This window comes from Anas acuta, chromosome 2, assembly GCF_963932015.1.
Source record: "Anas acuta chromosome 2, bAnaAcu1.1, whole genome shotgun sequence".
NCBI lineage: Eukaryota > Metazoa > Chordata > Aves > Anseriformes > Anatidae > Anas > Anas acuta.
The window spans coordinates 53,571,340-53,592,374 of record NC_088980.1 but is presented as its reverse complement, the minus strand read 5'-3'; the positions used below and the strand labels follow the sequence as shown (position 1 = coordinate 53,592,374).

Genomic DNA, 21,035 nt, shown 5'->3' with positions numbered 1-21,035 from the left:
GGCTGGCTCACTCTGAGTTGGGTGTTCTAGTCCTGTGATTTCCTCTGGTAATTTGGTAATTGGTGGTTGTCCTCTGGATGCTTGATCATAACAACCGAAGCAGGTTGGGGGCAAAACGTTAAGCTTTGCAGTTTGGATTATTTGAGCATGAGTTCTTCTGAAGGATCTTGTGAGTAACACTCTCTAGGTAAGTTATGTAGAGGTGTTCTAGAGGAAGAACACTAAAGCCTGCGTAAGTAAAAGCTACTGAAAAACGCCAATCATATTTTTGGAAATCCTTGTTCTTCAGAATACTAAATGAGGGAGGCAACCTGTGTTGTTATGGCTGTTTCTCTCCTCTTTTCTGTAGTTATCACACTTCCTTTTTAACTGTGGCTTTTGGGGTGTTTTTTGTTTTTGTTTTGTTTTGGTTTTGGAGGCACTTTTTTTTTATGCCTCTTAGTTCCTGGCCTTGCATCTGGGTTTTGAGTTTTCCCCTCAGCCAAGTTAGTGCCTGTTCCTGGTCTGCTTTCTCCTTGCGTTCCATTAATGGGCCTCCTGTCGTCGTTCCTGGCCTGAGAGAGTGACTGGCAGCTAGGTAGTGAGGAGAGGCATCTCACATAAGGAAGAAGAATTCCTAGGAAAGGGGAGACAGGGACAGATGAGATTTCTTCTGAGCAGGAGTGATGATTTCCTGCCTGTTCATCACTCACTGTGCTACTGAAGACTTTTTTTTTTGAGAGTCCGAGAGCTCAAATGGAGCACAATCCAGTCCTAAGCTAATTAACGCATAGGATTGACCAGCATCGAAGGGCTAACTGCTTTTCTCCGAATTCCAAGAGGAAGCTGTCAATCCTTTAGCCAGCTTGACAAGTCAGGGGAATATGGCTGTTCATACAATCCTTTGGCTCTGTTATTTTTGCCAGGCGTTTTCCCCAGAGGCTGCTTTCCCTCATGGGAGGCGGAGGGAGAAATGGGACCCCAGGCTTCTTTCAAGGGCAAGGTGAATATGGGGAAATCACCTGTGGTGATGGGGAGTGGGAGGGAGGAATGTAAATGAGGCTAAATACTATAGAGGTGTTTTTTTATCCCAACAGGACTTGCTTGGGAAAAAACGAGAATGCCTCCAGGCCTACAGCTGGTGGAGAACACCACAGAAAAAACGAAAGAAAAAGAACAAAATAAAACCAGGAAGAATAGAGTTTGTTAGTAGTAGTAGTTCAGCCAGGTAAAAACCTTTTGAAATGAGAAACTCTGCCTTACCTGTTTGAATTGGTAGCGAATGCCATCACTCACTTTTCAAATTCCAAAATGGCTGGTGTGGTTGCTAAATGTTGCATTGGCAATACGTGTCTATAAATAATGGTTTATTTGTAGTTGCTGTCTCCCATGATCACTGGGAAGCAGTATTTCTACTGCTACTAGTCATAGCTCCTTTGAATCGTGGCTGTGGTTTAAGTTGATCATTTTTCTCGGTATTTTTATGCTGCTTTCTTGTTCAGACAATAAACTATGCTTCTTCTTGAAACAAACTGTTGCAAGTTGTCAGAAAATGGGTCCTTGTTGCTGAAACAGTAGAATAGACCCAGAGTAATGGAAAACTTTAGATTAGAGTGGTGGCATTGCAATTTTCTACGCAACTCAGTAGAGTTCTGTACTTAGTACTCCTTACAGATTTGTCTCTTTTTTTTTTTGTCTGATGATAACTAACTGTGAATATAATGGGAATCAGCTATCTTAGTCTTGAACCTTAAAATTGTTCTCTCTCTCTCTCTCTTTTTAAAGACCAGATTATTCAATATTTGTTGGGGAGCTTACTCCAGAAGTGGATGATTTCCAGCTCTATGACTATTTCCTAAAGAGGTATCCCTCATGTATTGACTGCAAAATAGCAACAGACCTGCTGGGATATTCCAGGTAATTCCAGTGCAAATGTGTAACGTTATCAGTGTGTTCGCTTTTATAAGCGATATGTAAGAGCTTGCGTCGGAGCTGTTCCAGTGCTTTTTTTCTGGGGCAGGAAGAGTGAGATTAGTCTTTAGCACTGCTTTTCTTAATAGCACAGATCCTTGAGTGTTTTTAAGAGCTTTCCGGTTAGTTCAAGCAGTTACTGTGATAAGCTTCAACTTACCCATATGCATATCTACATGGGGGGAAAAAAAACAACTAGAAGCTGTGGGAGAAGGAAGAGCTGTGCACTGAAATCAGCGCTGCTGTGTGTCTACTTAGTCATCTGCAATACTGAAGACAAAATAATTCCTACTTTGTTTGGGGAAAAACATAAGCCCTGGCAAATCTTAGGGGGTTGGGTGATGGAACCTAATGTTAGTAGTAAATAAAGTCTAGCAGAAACTACTGGCCATGCAGTGAGTCAAGCAGGAATGAGCGAGTTTGCTGTTCAGACAATGCTGCCTGTAATAGACTAATTCAAGAACCTTTAGTTTTGTAACTGTTATGCATACTAGAATTTGTTTTCTCCCTTTTGAAAATTGTAGAAGGCATGCCTATGTCAGATTTGGTGAGCAAGGTGATCAGATGAGGGCACTGCAAGACTGCCAGAATGCACCAGGTCTGGGGGGAAAACGAATCCGGCTGAGCATAGGAATTTCTAAAAGGTAACCAATGAGTTGTGCATTGATACAGTTATTCTAAATAATCAGATTCTTGTAGCTCTGCCTTTGTAAAGTCTGTGGCCCTTGCTGTAATGGCTGTACACAGGATGCAGTCTACAAAACCAAAAATGCAGAAGTGCTATGTTTTGACTCCCTGGATTCATCAACCTGTTTCAGGATGGCTGGGGGAATCCACCTCTTATGTGTAGCCAGACAGTGTCACTTGGGCTTAGCTGCCATTGTAACCAGCCTTGTTTCTCAACAGTAGCAAAGCTGAATGCATTCGTAAATATTTTCAGGTTTGGGCCTATATGAAGTAGAAGGGACAACAAGTGGTTTTATACGCTAGGGAGTTCTTGTTCTTAGACCTTTCCCTCTAGTTTGAGAAGAGCACAGAACTAGTTTCCCAGTGGGCTGACAGGAAAGAAGCGAGGGAAAATCTGGGAATGCAGGGAGAAAGCCAAAGGAGTTTATTACTAGAACAAGTGTAGAATACTATTCTTTGCTTTTCATGAGCTTAGGGCAACGGGGAGTTTAAAGTTTAGCACTTCCTGAGAGGGTTTCTTACTCTACTGGCTCAGTTCCATCATTTCTTTAGGGCAATTTAGGTCTCTGAATAGTTAAAGAACCGATACCAAATTTGATGAACTCTGATTCAGGATACTGACAAAAGAGGACTTCATATAAACAATTCCAATATGTTCATGAGGTTAGCTTGTGTGTTCTGTTAAACAGTAAAAAAACGACACTTCTGTTTCTGTTTACCTAGCATAATTCTGCAAATGTTGCCTCCTGCTTTAGAACAGAAATGCTCTTCTCCAAGAGAGCACTGTCCAAAATTTCTTTGCCAAATTTCTTTATTAAATTAATATTTTTATTTTGAAAACAAGAATAAGCCACAAACATGTTTTCTCGCTTTGGCTATCCAGATGAATGTCAACAGTATTTTCAGATTTTCCTTCCCTACAGAACTGTATGTAGGAAGAGTGCAGCTGGAACCAGAAGATGGAAGATGATGTATCTTCTGTTTGTTTACTACAGTAACAAGACAATGGATTACCTCTTTATTAGAACTTGTGTAGCTTTACAGTATTGAAACAAGTGTAGGTATTAAAAGACACATCAGTAACAAGTTTCTGAATGGCTGAGTACCATGCTCTCTTAGTCTAAACAGTGGATTTTTTTTGAATACGCAGCTGGGTTATCTGAACGTAGTTTATGCAGTGTACATCAGTTTTAGTACAGATAGCACTTGTCTTGGTTCTTGTCCTTAGTCTGAAGCTGCCCCGGAGAAAATCTTGAAAGGGAAAGTAGTGAAAACTAATTAGCTGGCCCTTTCTTCTTCAGAACCGCTGTATTTTGTAATTCTCCCACTGGTAAGGCTTCCTACTGGACAATTGTGATTATGTTGTTAAGCAAGACTGACTTCACCTGAGTGGTATACTTGGCAGCTGTTGAATGTTTCATGGACTTTAAACAAACCAAAAAATCAACTGAGCAGGTGGAGGTAGGCATGGCAAACTGTCAGGCAGTGTCAGATGCTTCTTTGAAATGGATAATCTGACTCCATTCACTTCTTTCTGGAAATAAGATCTAGTAATTAACCAAACAAAAGACAGAAGGGTTAAGACTGCATCTTTAAAGCAGCTGTGCTGGATAAATGTCTCTGGTCTTAATAAATCAATCTTTAGCAAAGCACAGAGACTTAGCAGCAGCTTGCTTATGCCAACGCTAAAAATACTTGCTATATACAGGTAACAATGTCAAGGCTCTGGAGTTAATCCATGAAAACAGTTACTTCTGGTATTGGCAAAGGTGAGGATGTTTGCTTCTGTATAGATGGGGTTTTGTGCTGTGACTTGTAGTCACCTAAGTGATGAACTCTGATTCAGGATGCTGACAAAAGAGGACTTCATATAAACAATTCCAATGTGTTCATGAGGTTAGCTTGTGTGTTCTGTTAAACAGTAAAAAAATAACACTTCTGTTTCTGTTTACCTAGCATAATTCTGCAAATGTTGCCTCCTGCTTTAGAACAGAAATGCTCTTCTCCAAGAGAGCACTGTCCAAAATGACAGTAACAGCCAAATGCTGAATATTAATTAAATAATAAAAACTCGAGACAATTGAACAACTGTCTAATTTTCTACAATATTTGTTCAAAATGCATCGCACACAGGACAACTCCTGATTCAAAGGTGGCAATTTTAACAGAAAAGACAAGCTACTAATACAGAAACACTAAAGGAAACGCATCTTGAACAGCAGCTCAAGTTGCTCGTAAATGTACATTGAACGTAGTTGTTTTGTTTTTTTTTTTTGTTTGTTTGCTTTTTTTTTTTTTTGCTGTTTTGTTTTTAAATCAGAAGTGAAGTTTTTGAACAATGTGGATTTAGATTCTGCTTCTTTTAAACTGATACAGTGAATGTCACAGATTTGCAGCTTTTGCAATATCTTTAGAACTGAAACTCTTTACTATTCTTTCTTCACCTGGGCTGAAGGTGGGACAGGAACGTCGAGTTTTACAAACATTTCCTTTTCAATTCCACAAATTGTATTTACTTAAAATGAAACATTGATCATCTAGCTAGTTCTCTTAGTACCTCAGTTACAGTTACATCCTAACACATAAAGGAGATGCAACCCATCTGGATTTCAACTTGCAGTTTTACTTCTAGCAACAAAGACAACTTCACTTAGAATAGAAGGGGCAGATACACCCTAACAAACGCAGTGCTTAATGTAATGCTCTCCTATGTTCATATTTATAGAAAATACTCTATTAACCATAAGTTTGTTGTTTGTTTGTTTGTTTGAAATCAAAAATGCTAGCGTATTTTTTAAAAGGAGTTCATTATCTCACGAGGGTTTCTTAGAACTTCTAAGACGCTTCCTTCCTTTAATCCTCGTCCATATTTAAAGGGAACTCTGAAGGGAACAGCAACAAAACCTTCCTTCTCCTCTTGCTCATTGTTGGTGGATGCGGATGAGCTAGTTTCTTTTGAAACAAAAGAAAACAAACAGCCGTCACAATGCGACCTACCTAGAGCAGATTATACTCACTTGTGTTAGAAACAAGAATTTCCAACTTTCATGCTTCTCACGGAAGAACCTTCACCAATTCTACTTACTTTATAATGGTTTATAATTACAAGCAATAAAAACAGATCTGTCACTGGAAAAATACTGCGGAAGTCCAACACTGCCCGGAATTGCTAGCATGCACAGACAGGATAGGTTTAAGATTTAATAAAGAAGAAAAGAAAAATCAGCACTTCAGATGTGAAGTGCTAAGATTTCAGTTACCTAGGGTAAGAAAGGACGTCACGGGCGTATCACCGGATCCAGAAAGCTCTGATGATTTTACAACGGGAACACTAAATGTAAACCCAATCTGCTATGAACAAGAGAGGTTTTTCAGAGCCACAGGAACGTCAATCAAATGCATACACAAAACCAAATCTGAAAGCTGGTCTTCACATTTGTAGCATGCATGCTGAATGACAAATTATAAGCCAGAAGCCTACATAGTTCTCTCCATCAAGGCAGATTCAGCTTTAGTGTTCTGCAACAGCCTACTAAATGCCTAAGAAAACAAGTCTAGCTTCTTTATTAGTTTACTTACAGCAAATGTAGATAGCACTTCTGCCTCCGTAGACTTCACAATTGGAGATGAAAATGCAAATGCAGGACTGCTAACACTACTTGTTGGCTGTATCCGTATTTTCAAAAGAATTCAAGGTTTACATTTAAGAGCAACAACTACCTGAATTCACTACCCAACACAAGTCCTGCAGTGACGTTGAAAAGCTTGATGTTTCAGTTATTTTGCAGAGGGAAGTAGTAATAAAACAAAGTCAAGTTTCCTAGTGGGTATAGGACAATAACTTCACAACCAAATTCCAGAAACCCAGAGGAAAAGCTGGAGATGCTACTTAGGTCTAAATGCATGGAAAAGCAAACCAGGAAGCTGAAGAATGGTAAACTCAGCCCAGTGACACTCCAAGAACTTCAGCAAACACCTCAACGTATTACATCAGCTACCTACTTCAAACCATACAAAAATATTTCAATTGCTCTGGAACAGATTGATGTTTATTTTATTGCAATAATATGCCAATTATTGCACCCCAGGCTCATTCTATGCGAGGCTTATACGACCACATTACCTCTAATTTAATAACTTCAATAAAGTTGTGGTTTAACCATTGTAGGCAACTAAGCACCACACAGCCACTTGCTCACTCCCTTCAAGTGGAACAGGGAAAAGAACTGGAAACAAAGAAGTTAAGTTGTTAAATTTGAGGTACCATTAATGACTCATCACAGTAATGGCTACCTGGAAAGACGAATGCCATAACCCTGTACATACCCCCAGCTCCCTCCCCTTCTTTCCCCCACCATTTATTGCTGGGAATGATGCTAAATGGTGTGGAGTATCCCCTTGGTCCTCTGGGGTCGGTTGTCCTGGCTGGGTCCCCTCCCAGCCTCTTGTGCATACCCAACCTCCTCACTGGCAGGGCGGTGTGAGAAACAGAAAAGGACTCGTCACTGTGCAAGCACTGCTCAGCAACAGCTAAAACACCAGTGCCTTACCAACACTGTTTTGGTCACAAATCTGCAACGCAGCACCATCTACTATGAAGAAAATTAACTCTACCCCCGCCCAAATCAGTATAAATATCTTGCCATAAAAGCCACACCCCATTCCCCCCCCGAATCCCGCAGCATTTGAAGCAGTTACACAATCGCATTAAACAGAAGTTTGCAAGGTCTAAGACTGAGAGAAGCAGAATCAAAACATTTGTGCGTTTTTCCCCAAACTGGCATGCGACCCCAATTTATTCAGCCAAGCACAAACTAACATTCATTAGCTTCACGAGCACCACACAACTCGCAACAAAGCGGCATACTCACCCGAAGAAGTACTGACAGCAAAAAGACTTACCTGGCCCGCCGCCGTGTTTGCCATGTCTCCCACCGCCATTGAATTTGTCATGCTCGTTGTAGTCGTCGCCGCTGAATTTGTCTTGCTCTTTGCCAGTGTTAGATAAGGTATGCCCGTCGCCACTGCTGGGTATGTCACGCCCGCCGACACCGTTGGATATGTCACGCTCCCCCCTGCCATCGAGTATGTCATTTGTTCTACCTCCTCTTCCTCCGCCTCCTCTTCCTCCTTTAGATATGTCATGTTCGCCTCCGCTGCTGATGGATTGCCCGCCCCCGGCGCTGCAGCTGGATTTCCCACCCCCGGCGCTACTGCCGGGTTTCCCTCGCCTGCTGCTGCTGCTGCATTTCCTGCAACTGCATCTGCTTTGCGACTTCCCATATCTCCCGCTGCTTCTCCATGGCCCGTGCCTGTCGCTTCCACTCTTCTTGAAATTCCTGTTTTCGCCGCTCGATTATCCAGGCCAGCTCCTTCTGCAGGGCTTCCCATGCCTTTTGCTTCTGCTGGATTCGCTCTTCCCGTCGCTGCTGCTGGCGTTGCCATGCCCAGCGCTGCAGCAGGCATTGCAATGCCCGTTGCTGCCTCTGGAGTGGCAACGCCCTTTGCTGCTGCTGGAATTGCCATGCCTGCCCCAGCTGCTGGAGTTGCCATGCCCGTCGCAGCTGCTGGAGTTGCCATGCTCGTTGCAGCTGTTGAAACAGCGCTTGGTGACACCCAGACAGCACTACTACCAACAAAACTAAATTTGAACTGAGGCAGCGACGCAGTACCGATGGGTAGGGGGATTTTCGGTAGCACTGGTTCCTCCACTTCCTAAAGTTGTAAAAGAAAAATTTAAATTTACCAGACGTACTTTTACAAGACTACTTTCTCACATTGTCCCACCCAATTTATTAACAAAATGAAATCGAACAAAAACCCATGCAAACTCAGAGAAAGCAAGTTTCCAGAAGAAAGCCTCATCTCCCCACCTCTGTCTACTAGGTCATTTTAATTTTTGGCAGGCCTGCTTCCACATAATACTCTGTTCAACAACTGTACAGCAAGAACACTGAAAGTTAACTCAAAACCTGTGCAGAACAAAGAGGCACAGATCAGATTTTTCTTTTCCTTTCCTATACTTTGGTCATCAGAGCTCTAGAGAAGCATCATCCTTTCTAACTATCCTCACACCTCTTCAATTAAGAGTACACTCTCGAGACAAATGAGAAAGCGTTCCTCTTGCAAAATTAGGCAGGAGGGTTGCCAAAGTTTCTCAAGTCACTACAGCAGTGAACGTGGAAAAAGGTCATGTTTCAAGAAGCAGGTAGCTTCAACAACCAACCTAAACACAAAAAGCACCAAAGAAAGTCAGACTAGCAGCACTGAAGACTCTATTCTGGTAAATACAGCCCATACCACGTATCGGGACACAAATGCAAAAGTCAGAAAACGCTGTTTTCAAAACCTCCATTTTTATCCCTTCCACTTACTTTATTTGATTACTAAGATTGGATGAGTTATGTTTTAAATGACGTAGACAATCTGATCAAAATTTCAACAGTACTATCACGATCTACTTAGAAATGACTAGGCAGGGACGTAAGGAGGTACTACTGATATTCAGTGCATCAGGCAGCCTACGTCTGTTTCACTGTTTTGATTTGAAAAATTTATGGAACTTAGGATATTTGGATCATGTTTGGACCATTTAATGTCCCATTTAATGTTTTAAACTTAAATTAAATACTTAATATTTAATATGAAATGCTTTAATTAATAAATAACATTTACATTAAAACTATTTAATTGTAAATACTTTAAATTAAATACTTAACATTAACTTAGTATTAATTAAATATTTACGTTACTATTAAGTATTTAAATTAACTTACAGGCACCTCACATAACATCCAATAAAAGAAAAAATAATCCGAATATTCACGGTCACAGTTTTATGGAATAGATTTTTCTGATTAAAATGAGAAAAAACTCTCACAAGGAGTTTGGTGATTCTCAAAAATTGAGTCATCATTAGCAGACATGCAGAATGCTGTCTTCTACTACTCTTTTTCAAACTCTTGGCCTGTATCTTTTTATACGACTTAAATATGAAACCAAAAATTAAACTTTTTCTTTCTTTTTATACTTGGCACTCATGTCAAGTATCATTCCTGTATAAAAACTACACAAACCTTCACCAAAACATTACTTCTGTTCTTAGGACTCACTCGTTCAGTTGCTAATGAGAAACGTTATAGTTCGAAGAATCTCCAAAGTAGCAGAACTAAAAATTTCAAAATTATGTAAGCAAAGTTCAGGCATTCAAACACAGTAAATCAATTGAGCCTGCTCTGAAACCCCCAGGAAAACATCATGCAAAACTAAAGAGGTATTATTATAATGTACTGAGATGCAATAAAACTGACACACTTAGCTACTGACTTCAGCAATCTCAGTCACAGCAATTAATTTAAGAGTCACTTACCTGTTCTTGTACAGATCTGGATAAATAGTGTAATCCTCTTTCCCTTCTCATTTTGCCGCCTCCACTACTCATTCCTGAGGACAGACCATTGGATGCGGCAGTACCGAAGTTGTAGCTGGTCACATTTCTCGTAGTTTCACATTTCACACCGCTCACATTTCTGTAGCTGGTCACACAACAGTACAGAAGTTGGGAGGAAAAAAAGAGAAAAAAAACTTAATCAGACAATTTTTTTCAAGACAATATAGCTGTTATTAGTCCTAGAATTGAAACCTGCTAACCAGAAAAAACGAAAGCTGTCTCACAAGTTGCTAAATGCTGGTAAATACTTGATGTTCTAAATCGGAAAATCTTTATTAACAGCAGCAATGAAAAGGACATACATAAGCGCACCATTCATACGGGAACAATGACTAAGCCAGAAGACCTGAAATAGAAGAGCTGATTTAGATTGTTATTTTCCAACACTTCCTTTAAACAGGACTGGTTCTCTGATTCTGCGATGAACATGCATCTTTGCAGGGATATAAAAGAACAACTCACGAAAATATAGAAAGAGTGCTCATATGCATACACACACGGGACACGCTGCCAACAGCTATGATAGAACAGAGAGGCCGTAGACTTGTGTGGCAAGGTAATACAGCATAAGCTTCAGAAGCAGCTCTGGCTTTCATGTGGCCATCAGCAGCAACAGCAGAGGTGTTTGGGTGTGCCAACATTCCAGTCTTTTCAGACATGAATAGAGATCCCTTTTGGAAGGCACACAAAGGCATTTTTCTGTTACTTAGAAAAGCCTAGACCAAAACCAGAAAGATTTCCTCATCTCAGTGGAAACAGGGAAAAAAATATCCCAAACCAGAAGTGAAATAGGGAATAGCACTAATAAAAGCACTATGGCAAGAAAATGAAGTCTGCCTGGAAAAACTGTGACATCAAAGCTTATCTTGCAGCCAATCAGGAAGTACAGAAGTGCATTAGATCACACTGGAAGACACCAGCTCAAACTTCCAGAAGACTGAGGAGGAGAACTGGTCTAAACTTGTCAAATACTTGACAACAGCCTGCTTAGCACTCTGACTGCATAGAGGAAGACAGATCCCTAAGGCATATGCTCAGACTTTTCTCTAATCCAAACTGTCAATCAATTAGAGCACTGAAAAAAAGTCTTACATCAGAATAGGTCTTTATTCGGACAAGTATCGTTTGCCCATAATAGCCCATATTCCTCTTTCTGTTAACACCTGTCAGCTTCAAGGGGGCAAAGACAATTGTCAGCCTTCAAGCAAGTCTGATCTACAATTGGACTCAGGCTTAAAAAAGAAATAAATAATATATATATAGATGTATACACACACACACACACACATATAGCATTGGTGGGCCAGAGATTTACTGAATATTCCAACTCAGCTGTCCAAAGGGACTCTTGCCAGCAGATCATTGTGGTGCTCCTGCTCCAGAACATGGCACCCAACAGAGACCAGCACCACAAAAAACACTACCACCACTACCTACTCTACAAACAAAAGGTAGGGCACTGCAATGGACTGTGTCAACAAAATCAAAAGCAGTATGAGTTTTCTGGATCTCCTTCCTACATGGAGAAGTAGAAAGGAGTGCTAACAAAGATAATTCAGAACAGTTTGAAAAAAACATAATTAAAACCCAGCAGCTGTTTGCACCTGTACCAGAACCTTAAAGCCAGTCGCTTCCACCCCTAAAATGGTGGTTGTGTGGGTAGTTAGGGTCTGGCGGCCGGAAGATGTGGCGCTGTACGGAAAGGTGGAGCCCCTCCCTTGATGGACAGTAGCATATGGCTCACATTGGTGTCTGTGAGCCGATGGACCGAGCGGCCTGGGATCGGTCGCCGTGCCGTTCCTGAACCAGGTCGCCACTGCCCCCTGAAGGGAACAAGTGGTGCCGAAACCCGGGGAAGCTCCTGGATTCGGGTGAACGGCGGCCGGAGCGGCGGGACCAGCCCGGCGGGGAGGAAGCTCCCGGCCCAACAAGGAAGATGGAAACCCTTGTGAAGGGCGTATCAAAGCTGTGGAAGCTATGGGGTGGCTCGGCTGAGGAAGCCAGGGGTGCCGGTGGGGAACCAGAGCCTGGGGAAATCTGGGAGAAACCACCGCCATGTGCGCCCCAGTACGGTGCTGAACTAGAAGGCGAAGGGTGGGACGAAGAAGCCTCCGGCGGGAACGGGGAAGAAGTGCTAGGTGTGACTAACACGTGGAAATGCGAGAAGGAGAACGGCTGCGGGGACGGCCGGGGAGGAGGCAGAAGCGCGAGAGAGGGGCAGAGAGCCGATCGGGACGGCCATCCGAAAACACGCTCCTGTGGCGCACACGCCTCGCTGAGAGGGCGGCGGGGCGAGCCATGAGGCAGAGAGCGGCCCCCCCGCAGGGGTGGGGGGCGGACCCCCGCAGGGGCAGTGGGCAGGGCCAGGACTCGACGGGAGGGCACGGGGACGCGGAGGTGAGCAGTCAGCCGAGCTCCGGCTCGATCAGATGCCGATTCACGTTCGGAGGAGGAAATGGGGACAGATAGCAAAAATATCCCCATCCGAAATAAAGCTGCACCGCGAGGCGGAGAAACTCCTCTCATGGAGTGGAGGAAAACTAAGATTGCGTGCGCCGTCTGGGTGCTATCGGCCATGCTAGCGCTCCCGGTCTGGGTGACAGACGGGGCAGAGGGTTCACTCACCAACAAACCCTAAGGATGTGCAAGCGATTGTTAAAGCCATTGTGGATAAAGGGCTTCATTCTGCAATGGTCTCCACCCTCATAGATGGTGTTTTCAGGGGAGACATGCTCCCGTTTGATATCAAACAAACTTGTAGACTGATCTTTGACGGGGGTGGGATGATCATTTTTAAACGAGAATGGGGGGACAACTGGCCCAAGTAACTGGGGCGGATCACACACTGTATGGCTCTAGCCTGCAGCGGCTAATGGGTACGGACCCAACAGTGATCATCCCCCAGGCGCAAGTCCAGGGCCTGAGGGCCCACGAAGGTATGGCAACTCGTGCAGCCAGAGAAGCTCCAAACAGCCGACGCCCCAACTTCAGAACAAAACTAATGAAAACTGAGTTTCTGTTCACAGGAACGGATCATTGGACACCCCCGTAATCTGTATACCCCGGTGACAAGACAATAAGTCAGCAAGCGTCCTGCCTAAGTCTGAGAGCTCCACACTGGCAGAATCCAGACAACAGCGAAGCGGTCTCCATGGGTGGGGGGCTGCGATGCCTTTGTATGATCTTATCTTTGGACCTTGTATACTAAATAAGGTTGTGTTGTTTGTTCAAAGTTGGCTAGAGAAAGTTTACATTACGTTGGTAGAACACCAACAACTACTTTAAGAGTGTATTTACTCAGGGTTACCAGTTACCTCCTAGTTTTCTCCTGGTTATTGTGCCTTATGTTTTTATTTTAAGTTATGATGTCTCTGTCTTAAGATTGTTATATTTCAGCTAATTTGGTTGTGCATAGGGAGGAGGGAAATGTGGGTAGTTAGGGTCTGGCGGCCGGAAGATGTGGCGCTGTACGGAAAGGTGGAGCCCCTCCCTTGATGGACAGTAGCATATGGCCTGTGATGTAAGCAAGCGGAAGTGACGCTATGGGCCTCGGGTAGATAACCCCATGTGACTCGACAATAAACGCCATTTGCCATCCACCACATTGGTGCCTGTGAGCCAAAGGACCGACCGGCCTGGGGTTGGTCACCGTGCCGTTCCTGAACCAGGTCGCCACTGCCCCCTGAAGGCAACATGGTTGTGAAGTCGAACTTTTAGATGCCAAGACAAAAACGTTGAGTTCTTTCTGCAAGCCAAAGAATGCCCACGGTCACATAAGAATTGCTTGGCAGATGAGCAGAGTCAGCAAAATTCCCTGCTACTGTTCTTGGAAAAGAGCAACCCCCTAAAAAGGTAGGGTGCAAAATGTCCTAACTCAAGTGTTACTACCCCAAACACCATTTGCCCAGAAGGGAAAGCCATCAATATTATCTGGAGGATAACTCATCCTAACCCTAGCCAACTAACTAACTAATTAACATCCTAAACCAAGAAAGCAGTATAACACAAAGCAGTCTCCTCAAGAAGAAATTCAGTTAATTCTTCTGGATTTACTTTTTTTATTTTAGAGATGAGTTAGCATTTGGCCTCAAATGATTCTAAACAACACAGGGTCTTCATGTGAACTCAGAGCAAACAATTAACTTCATCATGAAACGAGCATTAAAAATAAATAAATACTAATAAATCTTCTTCCAGGTTTTTGCTTAAAAAATAAAGAAAAAAACCTGTGACTCACTTCGCCTACTTTACCTTCTAAAGAATACTTCAGAAAGAATCATTCCATGAGGACAGAGCTTTCAAACTCCCAGCAATTAACTAGCTAAAACTAATAGCTTTTCCCCTAGGGAACATTAAGAGGGACAAGTTGTTTTGTTATAAATAAACTGACATACAAACTATGAAATAGCTGTCACAGCAAAATTTGTAACACTAAAGATTTAGTTAAACTACAAAACGATCCCTATTTCCTAGAGAAGGAAAAAATTAGGCCTCCAAAAGCACAGAGCCTTTCCGTGGATACAGCATTATAGCATGCCTTGTTTCCCATCTTCACATCCTACTCAGAAGATAAACTTGGCATAAAAAGTGGTGTATCAGTCATGTATCAGTCATTTTATTATTGTTCATCTTCATTCTTTTCATAAAAGCAACAATTTTCTCAAAGTTACACTGGTCTTCAAACACAATCTGGACTTCGCTGTTCCCTCAAAATACAAAATTTTCCTTCCATTTCCCATTCCTTTTACTGACAACTGTCACCACCTTTCCAAAAAGGCAAGCATGCAGACTGTACTGAAAAGGAGATTTCTTTCTTCCTTCAAGTAAGTTTTAAATGAATAAATGTCATACCTTCCACATTGTTCTGCTTGCTGTTTCACAGGCGAAGTCTTCTCTCTCATCCACTGCAAGTTAAATTTATTTCAAGATTTACATGAATAGATACAGAATACACAAAGTACCCAAAACCACTTATGTGTTGTTGTTGTTTTTTTAAAATTTATTTATTTTTAATTTTATAGCACTGAATACGCCTCACCTACTTAACCTTGTTCCCTAATTCAGCATTGTGGGTACAGTTCAGTTAAACTTTGGGGCTAAAGTGAGCATCACTGCTTCACTCAGCACTGAGGACAAACTGATAGAACACTAAATCAAATTTGTCAAATTCTCTACCAAAGAAAGTAATTATTTTAAACAACATGACAAGAATTGTGTACATGTGGGGCCGAGTTTACCAACCCCGTAAAAGGGACATACTTTTCTGTTTTCTATCATTTATCAACAAACAAGCAAAAAAAAAACTAAACAAAACAAAACAAAAAAACAACTCTACCTCCCCTAAAAACTAAGCAGTTGCTGCTACATGTGGTCTAGAACTTCACCAAATGGAGATCGTGCTGGCTAAACAATACAGAGATGGAAAGATTTAAAAGCAGTAAGTAACCAGTATGACTGCTCACTTTGATTTCCTGCCTAAAAAGCCCATACATTTAACACGTCGTCATTTGTACGCTCAGACTGATACTGGAAACATTGGGGTTTTTGCAGAAGGAGATGCCAATTTAATTTTATGGAAAATTTATCAGACTCCACCTACACCAAAGCAATCAAAAAGGATAACTCAGTGCATTGTCAGCTCTCACTTGGAGCACATAGCTCACCTGAAATAGTTTACACAGAACATGAGCATGTTTCAGCAGTGACAGCTCTGTGTTCATGAGAATAGAAAAGGAAAACATTTCTCTCTTTTAATACTCTTTCACTGAGCACAGGATGACTCAATAGCACATCATGACATCGTGAAAACAACGACAAGACACTGAGCATTCCAAAAACAGAATTAAATCCATAAAAGCTCAATCTATTTCACAATGGTTCCCACTGCCTTAAAGCTCGCCTCAAACATACTATCAGTACTTTTTGCAAAGACAGTATAATAATTGGTTTGAGAAACATTCCAAGATTGTAAAAAAACAAAAAAAACAGGCATATAAGGACTCAAAAATGTACTTACTTGGTACTTTGTGTCTACTCCGTTGCAAATTTTGCTGGAATCAGGAGTTGAAGTCTTTGATGGTTTAGAATACCGGACCCGATGCATTGAATGAAGGTTTAACCTTGGTTTCACAAGTCTCTTTACAGGTGGATGCGGGGACTCATTCTGGGAGTCCAGCTTTGAAAGGGAAAGAGCAATCATTTTATCCTGACGTCTACCCAAAATAATTCCAATATTTATTGATGAAAACAAATTACAGAACTATAAAGCTCCCATCGGTCTTGGCACTCTGTGAATACAATTTGAAAATTCCAAAAAGCATTCAACCTATAGAGGGAAATCACCAGAAAACCAGTAACAAAATCCATAAAGCTATATTTAAGTAGCCAAAGTCTGATTGAATTCCATTTCAAAATGTGGCAGTTAGCTTTGTAGACAAAATAATTCAGGCTACCATAATTAAAATAACTCGGGTTCCTATATGTTCCTATCTTTTCCTCTGCCCACACTGATTTTTTTTTAATAGCTTAATTCATTAATTTAACATTCAAAGCGTTAAGCAACTAATTATACAGGCTTCTGGGCTTCACATTCCCTACATTTTCCCCCTTCAAAGTCACACAAACAATAGAACACATTCAAAATAAAGTTGTCAATCTTACAATAATCTCATTCATTAAACTATGATCCAATGCTTTAGATGTGCATTTAGATGCACATCAAGTAGTGGGTTTGACTTCATTTTTCAACACATTTTCACAGACCAGAGTTACTTTTTAACACAGACCACCGCATGTTCTGCAGAACTGACTTAACTGAACTGTCAAACAGAAAACAAACCCTGAAGCCTAAAAGATTTACCAATGGCTCCACCTGCAGTCTTAAGGATCAGAAGATACAGTCTTAGCAAGTATGCTATTGTTCAAATCAATACCAACAGAAAATTGTTTACATTGCAGCTTTAGTTTCACAGTATCTCCCAACTCTTAGTAACAGAATTCACACCACCTATGAAGTGTACAAAAATATATCTTTCTAAAAATTATTACATTCATTTTGAAACCTTGAATAAAATACGTTTTATGGAAGCTCACAAATCTCCTTCGAGTGAACGATGGGTCACTGCTGGTTTAAAGGTAAAAAAGAAAAATATTAATTCCCCCAGTTAGGCATTTAATACACCAAGAGCTATTCTGCCTGGTACAGTTCCTTGAAATAAGAAAAATACCACATCACTGCGACCCGCTGCAGAAGTTTAGCCTGAGTGCACAAGTGTTCTGTCAACCCCACGTTCACTTCAGCAGGAAAACACACAACCATCTCCTTCGCAAATAATTGCTTCACATCAAGGGCTACCCTTCTCCTGCCAAGCATTATGAATTCCAGTATTATGAAGAGACAATCTATCTCCTCCTACCCAGTGACAGCTGCGTGCAACATTCATTTAGTGGCTGACAACTTCAGGCTTTCTGTTGCAAATCTGGCAGATCTTTCTTAACGCCTTATCACAGGTGTATTTCTATAACAGAACTGAGAGTTCACACCAGATTTCTTTTTAGTTATTTGGATAATATTTATGATAGACTTCACTTCTCAATGCCTTTGTCATTTGGCATATGGTGAAAAGATGGCACAGGAAAGCTGACATGTTTGCAAACTCTCAAGTGATTGTAAACTTAATTATACATCCAATCAAGGAATTAGCACAGAAACTTCTTGAGACATTGTCCCTTTTCTCATTAGAACAGAAGATGAAGAGTGTGCACATCCTGTTCTTTCCTTCAGTCACCTCATCTTAAAGCAGTCCTTTCAGGGTTTTGCAATTTAATAAACCCAATGACACCCCTAATTAAAGTCACCAAAAAAAGATGACTGGTTTTCATTTTTTAAACAAAATGAAAGGAAATCATGCTTTACCACAGCACTATCACCAATTCTGTGCTACCTCCAAATAGGAATTCAGGAGCATAAGATTTATAGTGTCAGAAATTAACGATTTTCCCTGGTTTTACCTTGAATGGTGATAAAAAGCAGAAAAATAGTTTGCTGTGCCTAAATGAACACCCAAGTCCGTACAAAGTCTATATGACCAGCCAAGCAGTATTTTTCTGTTTGTGATCATTCCTTCAAGAGAAAAAATTTCCTCAACAGGAATTTAATATGCAGCTTCACCCCAAACTGGGGGACAAGATAAAACTACTTCCTGTGTTCTAGAGTCGTTGCTCTCAACTTACAAAGGTAACAAATCTTAACGTGAGTAATCTTTACAGCCCTTCATCTCTTGTAGATAGATGCCAATATTAACTTGATTAGATGCGTATGCTGTCATTGAGGTTTGAGAAAATTTTTCTAATAGTGATAAAGCATTAGAAAAGTTATCTACCTCATCTTAAGACATTATTGGTTCTTACCTTTCTTCGTTTGGGCTGAAGGTCAGGAATATTCAGTTCATCTATGTCTGGAGGCTAAGGGAAAAAATAAAGCCTAAATGTTAGAGGGCTTTTCTTTTTTCCTGAGAGAGGGTTCCCTGCAACAAAAATATGGGGGTTCATGGTCAACTTACAGAACTCAGCGGCAAAAGAGGTGGCATTTTTTTAGCATCCTGTTGAAAAAATAGTGCAATAAATTAAACTTGACACAACATAAGGAAGAACAGTTTTATCTTTCTCCTTTGATGGCACATTTACTAAGTTTTAGAAACACGTGAAGCAAAAACGGATTAAAAGAAGTGCTATTTACCATCAAAGGGCTTGACAGCTTCTCCATTGCCTCCAAGATGCACCGTGCTGCGGTACTTAAGGTAGCGTGGGACTGCACTTTTTCTTGCCTAACTCTCCTTCTCATTTGTACCTGGAAAATTAGCATTTTAAGTGTTACAATGGTCAATTCCGAGTTAAGGAGGCATGTATTTTATGTTCCAAGGCTACACTGATGATATAACCAATATATTCTGATGACAGAGAAAAATGCAGTCACTGGGAGTTCAAGCCGTAAAGAAGAGTACATGCTGAGTACAACGAAGTTTACCTTGGGCCTCAGTGCATCTTGCACGTGCTTGTTGCGCGAGTAATAAAAGAAATCCAGACTTGTAAAAGGTCAAGACGGATGATGCTAGGACTGCTAAGGCCTCCAAAGCAGTAATCAGGGAAACAGAACTCAAGAAAAGGCTTGTGGTACAGAAAGTGCTTTCGCTAACAACACAGACCTCAGAGTTTCACGATGGTGTAGGTGTACCATCTTAAAATCAGTGTATACAATCATAACCAGGAACTAGTTTTACTTCTCTCTTGCTTCCTCCCTTCCCCCAAGATTAAAGTTGGCTGCAAATCTTTGTTTTAAAAGATAAAGATCCGATTTCAACTGTAACAGATCTAAATATTACACTGAAAAAGCGAACTGTATATTTGCACCACCCAACTTCAAATATCATGCAAAAACTTCCCTTGGTGTGACTTTTTTCTTCCCATGTTAAACCCCTCTGTGTTTATCACACGATATGAAGACAGGAAGCAGACCATGCAGCATATAAAAACACAAGTGAGACTCACAGAACGGTTACGGTTGGAAGTGACCTCTGGAGATCACCTGCTCTACCCCCTGCTCAAGCGGGGCCACCCCAAGCAGGTTGCCCAGGACCATGTCAAGTCAGCTCTTGAAGATCTCCAAAGAGGGAGACTCCACAGCCTCTCTGGGCAACCTGTGCCAGGGCTCCATCACCTGCACAGGAGAAAAGCATTTCCTGATGTCCAGACAGAACCTCATTTTGTTTGTGCCTGTTGCCTCCTGACCTGGCACTGGGCACCGCTGGAAACAGAATGGCTCTCTTTGCTCTTTGCACCATCCCTTCAGGTATTTACATACATCAATAAGATCCCCCCCCCCGAACCTCCTCTCCTCCATGCTGAACAGTCCCAGCAGTCTCAGCCTCTCCTCAGAGGAGAGGTGCTCCCAGACCCTTGATCGTCTTGGTGGCCCTTCGCTGGACTCTCTAGTACATCGCTGTAATCCACAGCAAGCAGCAATAAGCAAGCTTCTCTCTCCTTTAAAAGCCTAGTATTTTGGTTCCTCTTGTTACCATAATCCACTAATATTGTTAGAAAACAAAAATAGCTGACCAAAGAGGGTTCCCAGCTTTGAACCACAAGTTTTCAAGGTTTCCCCTAAGTGAGCTACTGCCCTTGTTCCACTGCAGAGCTGGACTGTCAGAACAGATCCAGCAAACCCATGTTTTCATTTCCTTAAAATTCCTTTTGATTTATTGATAAAAGTCAAATTGATTTAAATGCATTCCTACCAAACCTGATTTGACTTTCCTTTTCGATTCAGCTCTAGCTAATCAGAGTTGTCAGCAGTTTTTATTTGCTATTTCCAAGAACTCTTGGGGGCAAATACCTCTCTTCAAGAACTATATGAATCATTCAAAATAGAAAGCATGTTACTGCTTATCTTGGGACTGCATTTAGGCCTGCATGCCTCTACGTAACAGAAGAGCAAAGGATCAGCAAAGTTAATTTTAGATATTTTTAAAGAGCGCAGTTTTATACAACAGATCCATAGCATGAGTGCAGGCATGCTTGCAAAAAAAGATCCACAGATAAACATTGGCCAGGTTTGACTACTGTAGCTTTTGCTACTATAAACACAACTTTTCAAAGTTATGCTGCCATTGTTTTTATTTACATTAAAATAACACCATGCAATGTAGTCAGAGGCAGACAATGGCACTCAAATGGAACTTCTTGAAAGAAGTAACAACAGAGGAAACCCCAACTACCAACAACTAGCCTAAACCGTCATTCTTGCTCTTTCTGGCAAGTATTACCTGTGGTAAAAACTGCTAAAAAAAGAACTTAACCCGAAATCAATCTCTTCTATTTTTGTAGACCAAGAGGGCAGAAGAGCAACTGGTACCACATATTCAGCTCCCTGCTCAGAGCTCCTTTGGCACTG

At 41.4% G+C, this 21,035-nt stretch overlaps 1 protein-coding gene across 1 annotated transcript in view; it reads right to left on the bottom strand.

Annotated features, from left to right (window-relative positions):
* Positions 1–38: 38 nt before the first annotated feature.
* The window catches only part of LOC137851190 (uncharacterized), a 158,475-nt gene continuing 137,478 nt past the window's right edge, over positions 39–21,035 (bottom strand). Inside the window, exons 32-41 of the mRNA XM_068672101.1 lie at positions 18,825–18,935; positions 18,649–18,687; positions 18,497–18,550; positions 16,104–16,262; positions 14,939–14,991; positions 10,007–10,172; positions 7,540–8,352; positions 5,898–5,988; positions 5,455–5,589; positions 39–1,545 (exon numbers count right to left, since the gene is read on the bottom strand). Of these exons, the coding sequence (XP_068528202.1) occupies positions 1,490–1,545; positions 5,455–5,589; positions 5,898–5,988; positions 7,540–8,352; positions 10,007–10,172; positions 14,939–14,991; positions 16,104–16,262; positions 18,497–18,550; positions 18,649–18,687; positions 18,825–18,935 (1,677 nt within the window). The 3' untranslated portion in view covers positions 39–1,489. The remainder of the gene's footprint in view (positions 1,546–5,454; positions 5,590–5,897; positions 5,989–7,539; positions 8,353–10,006; positions 10,173–14,938; positions 14,992–16,103; positions 16,263–18,496; positions 18,551–18,648; positions 18,688–18,824; positions 18,936–21,035) is intronic.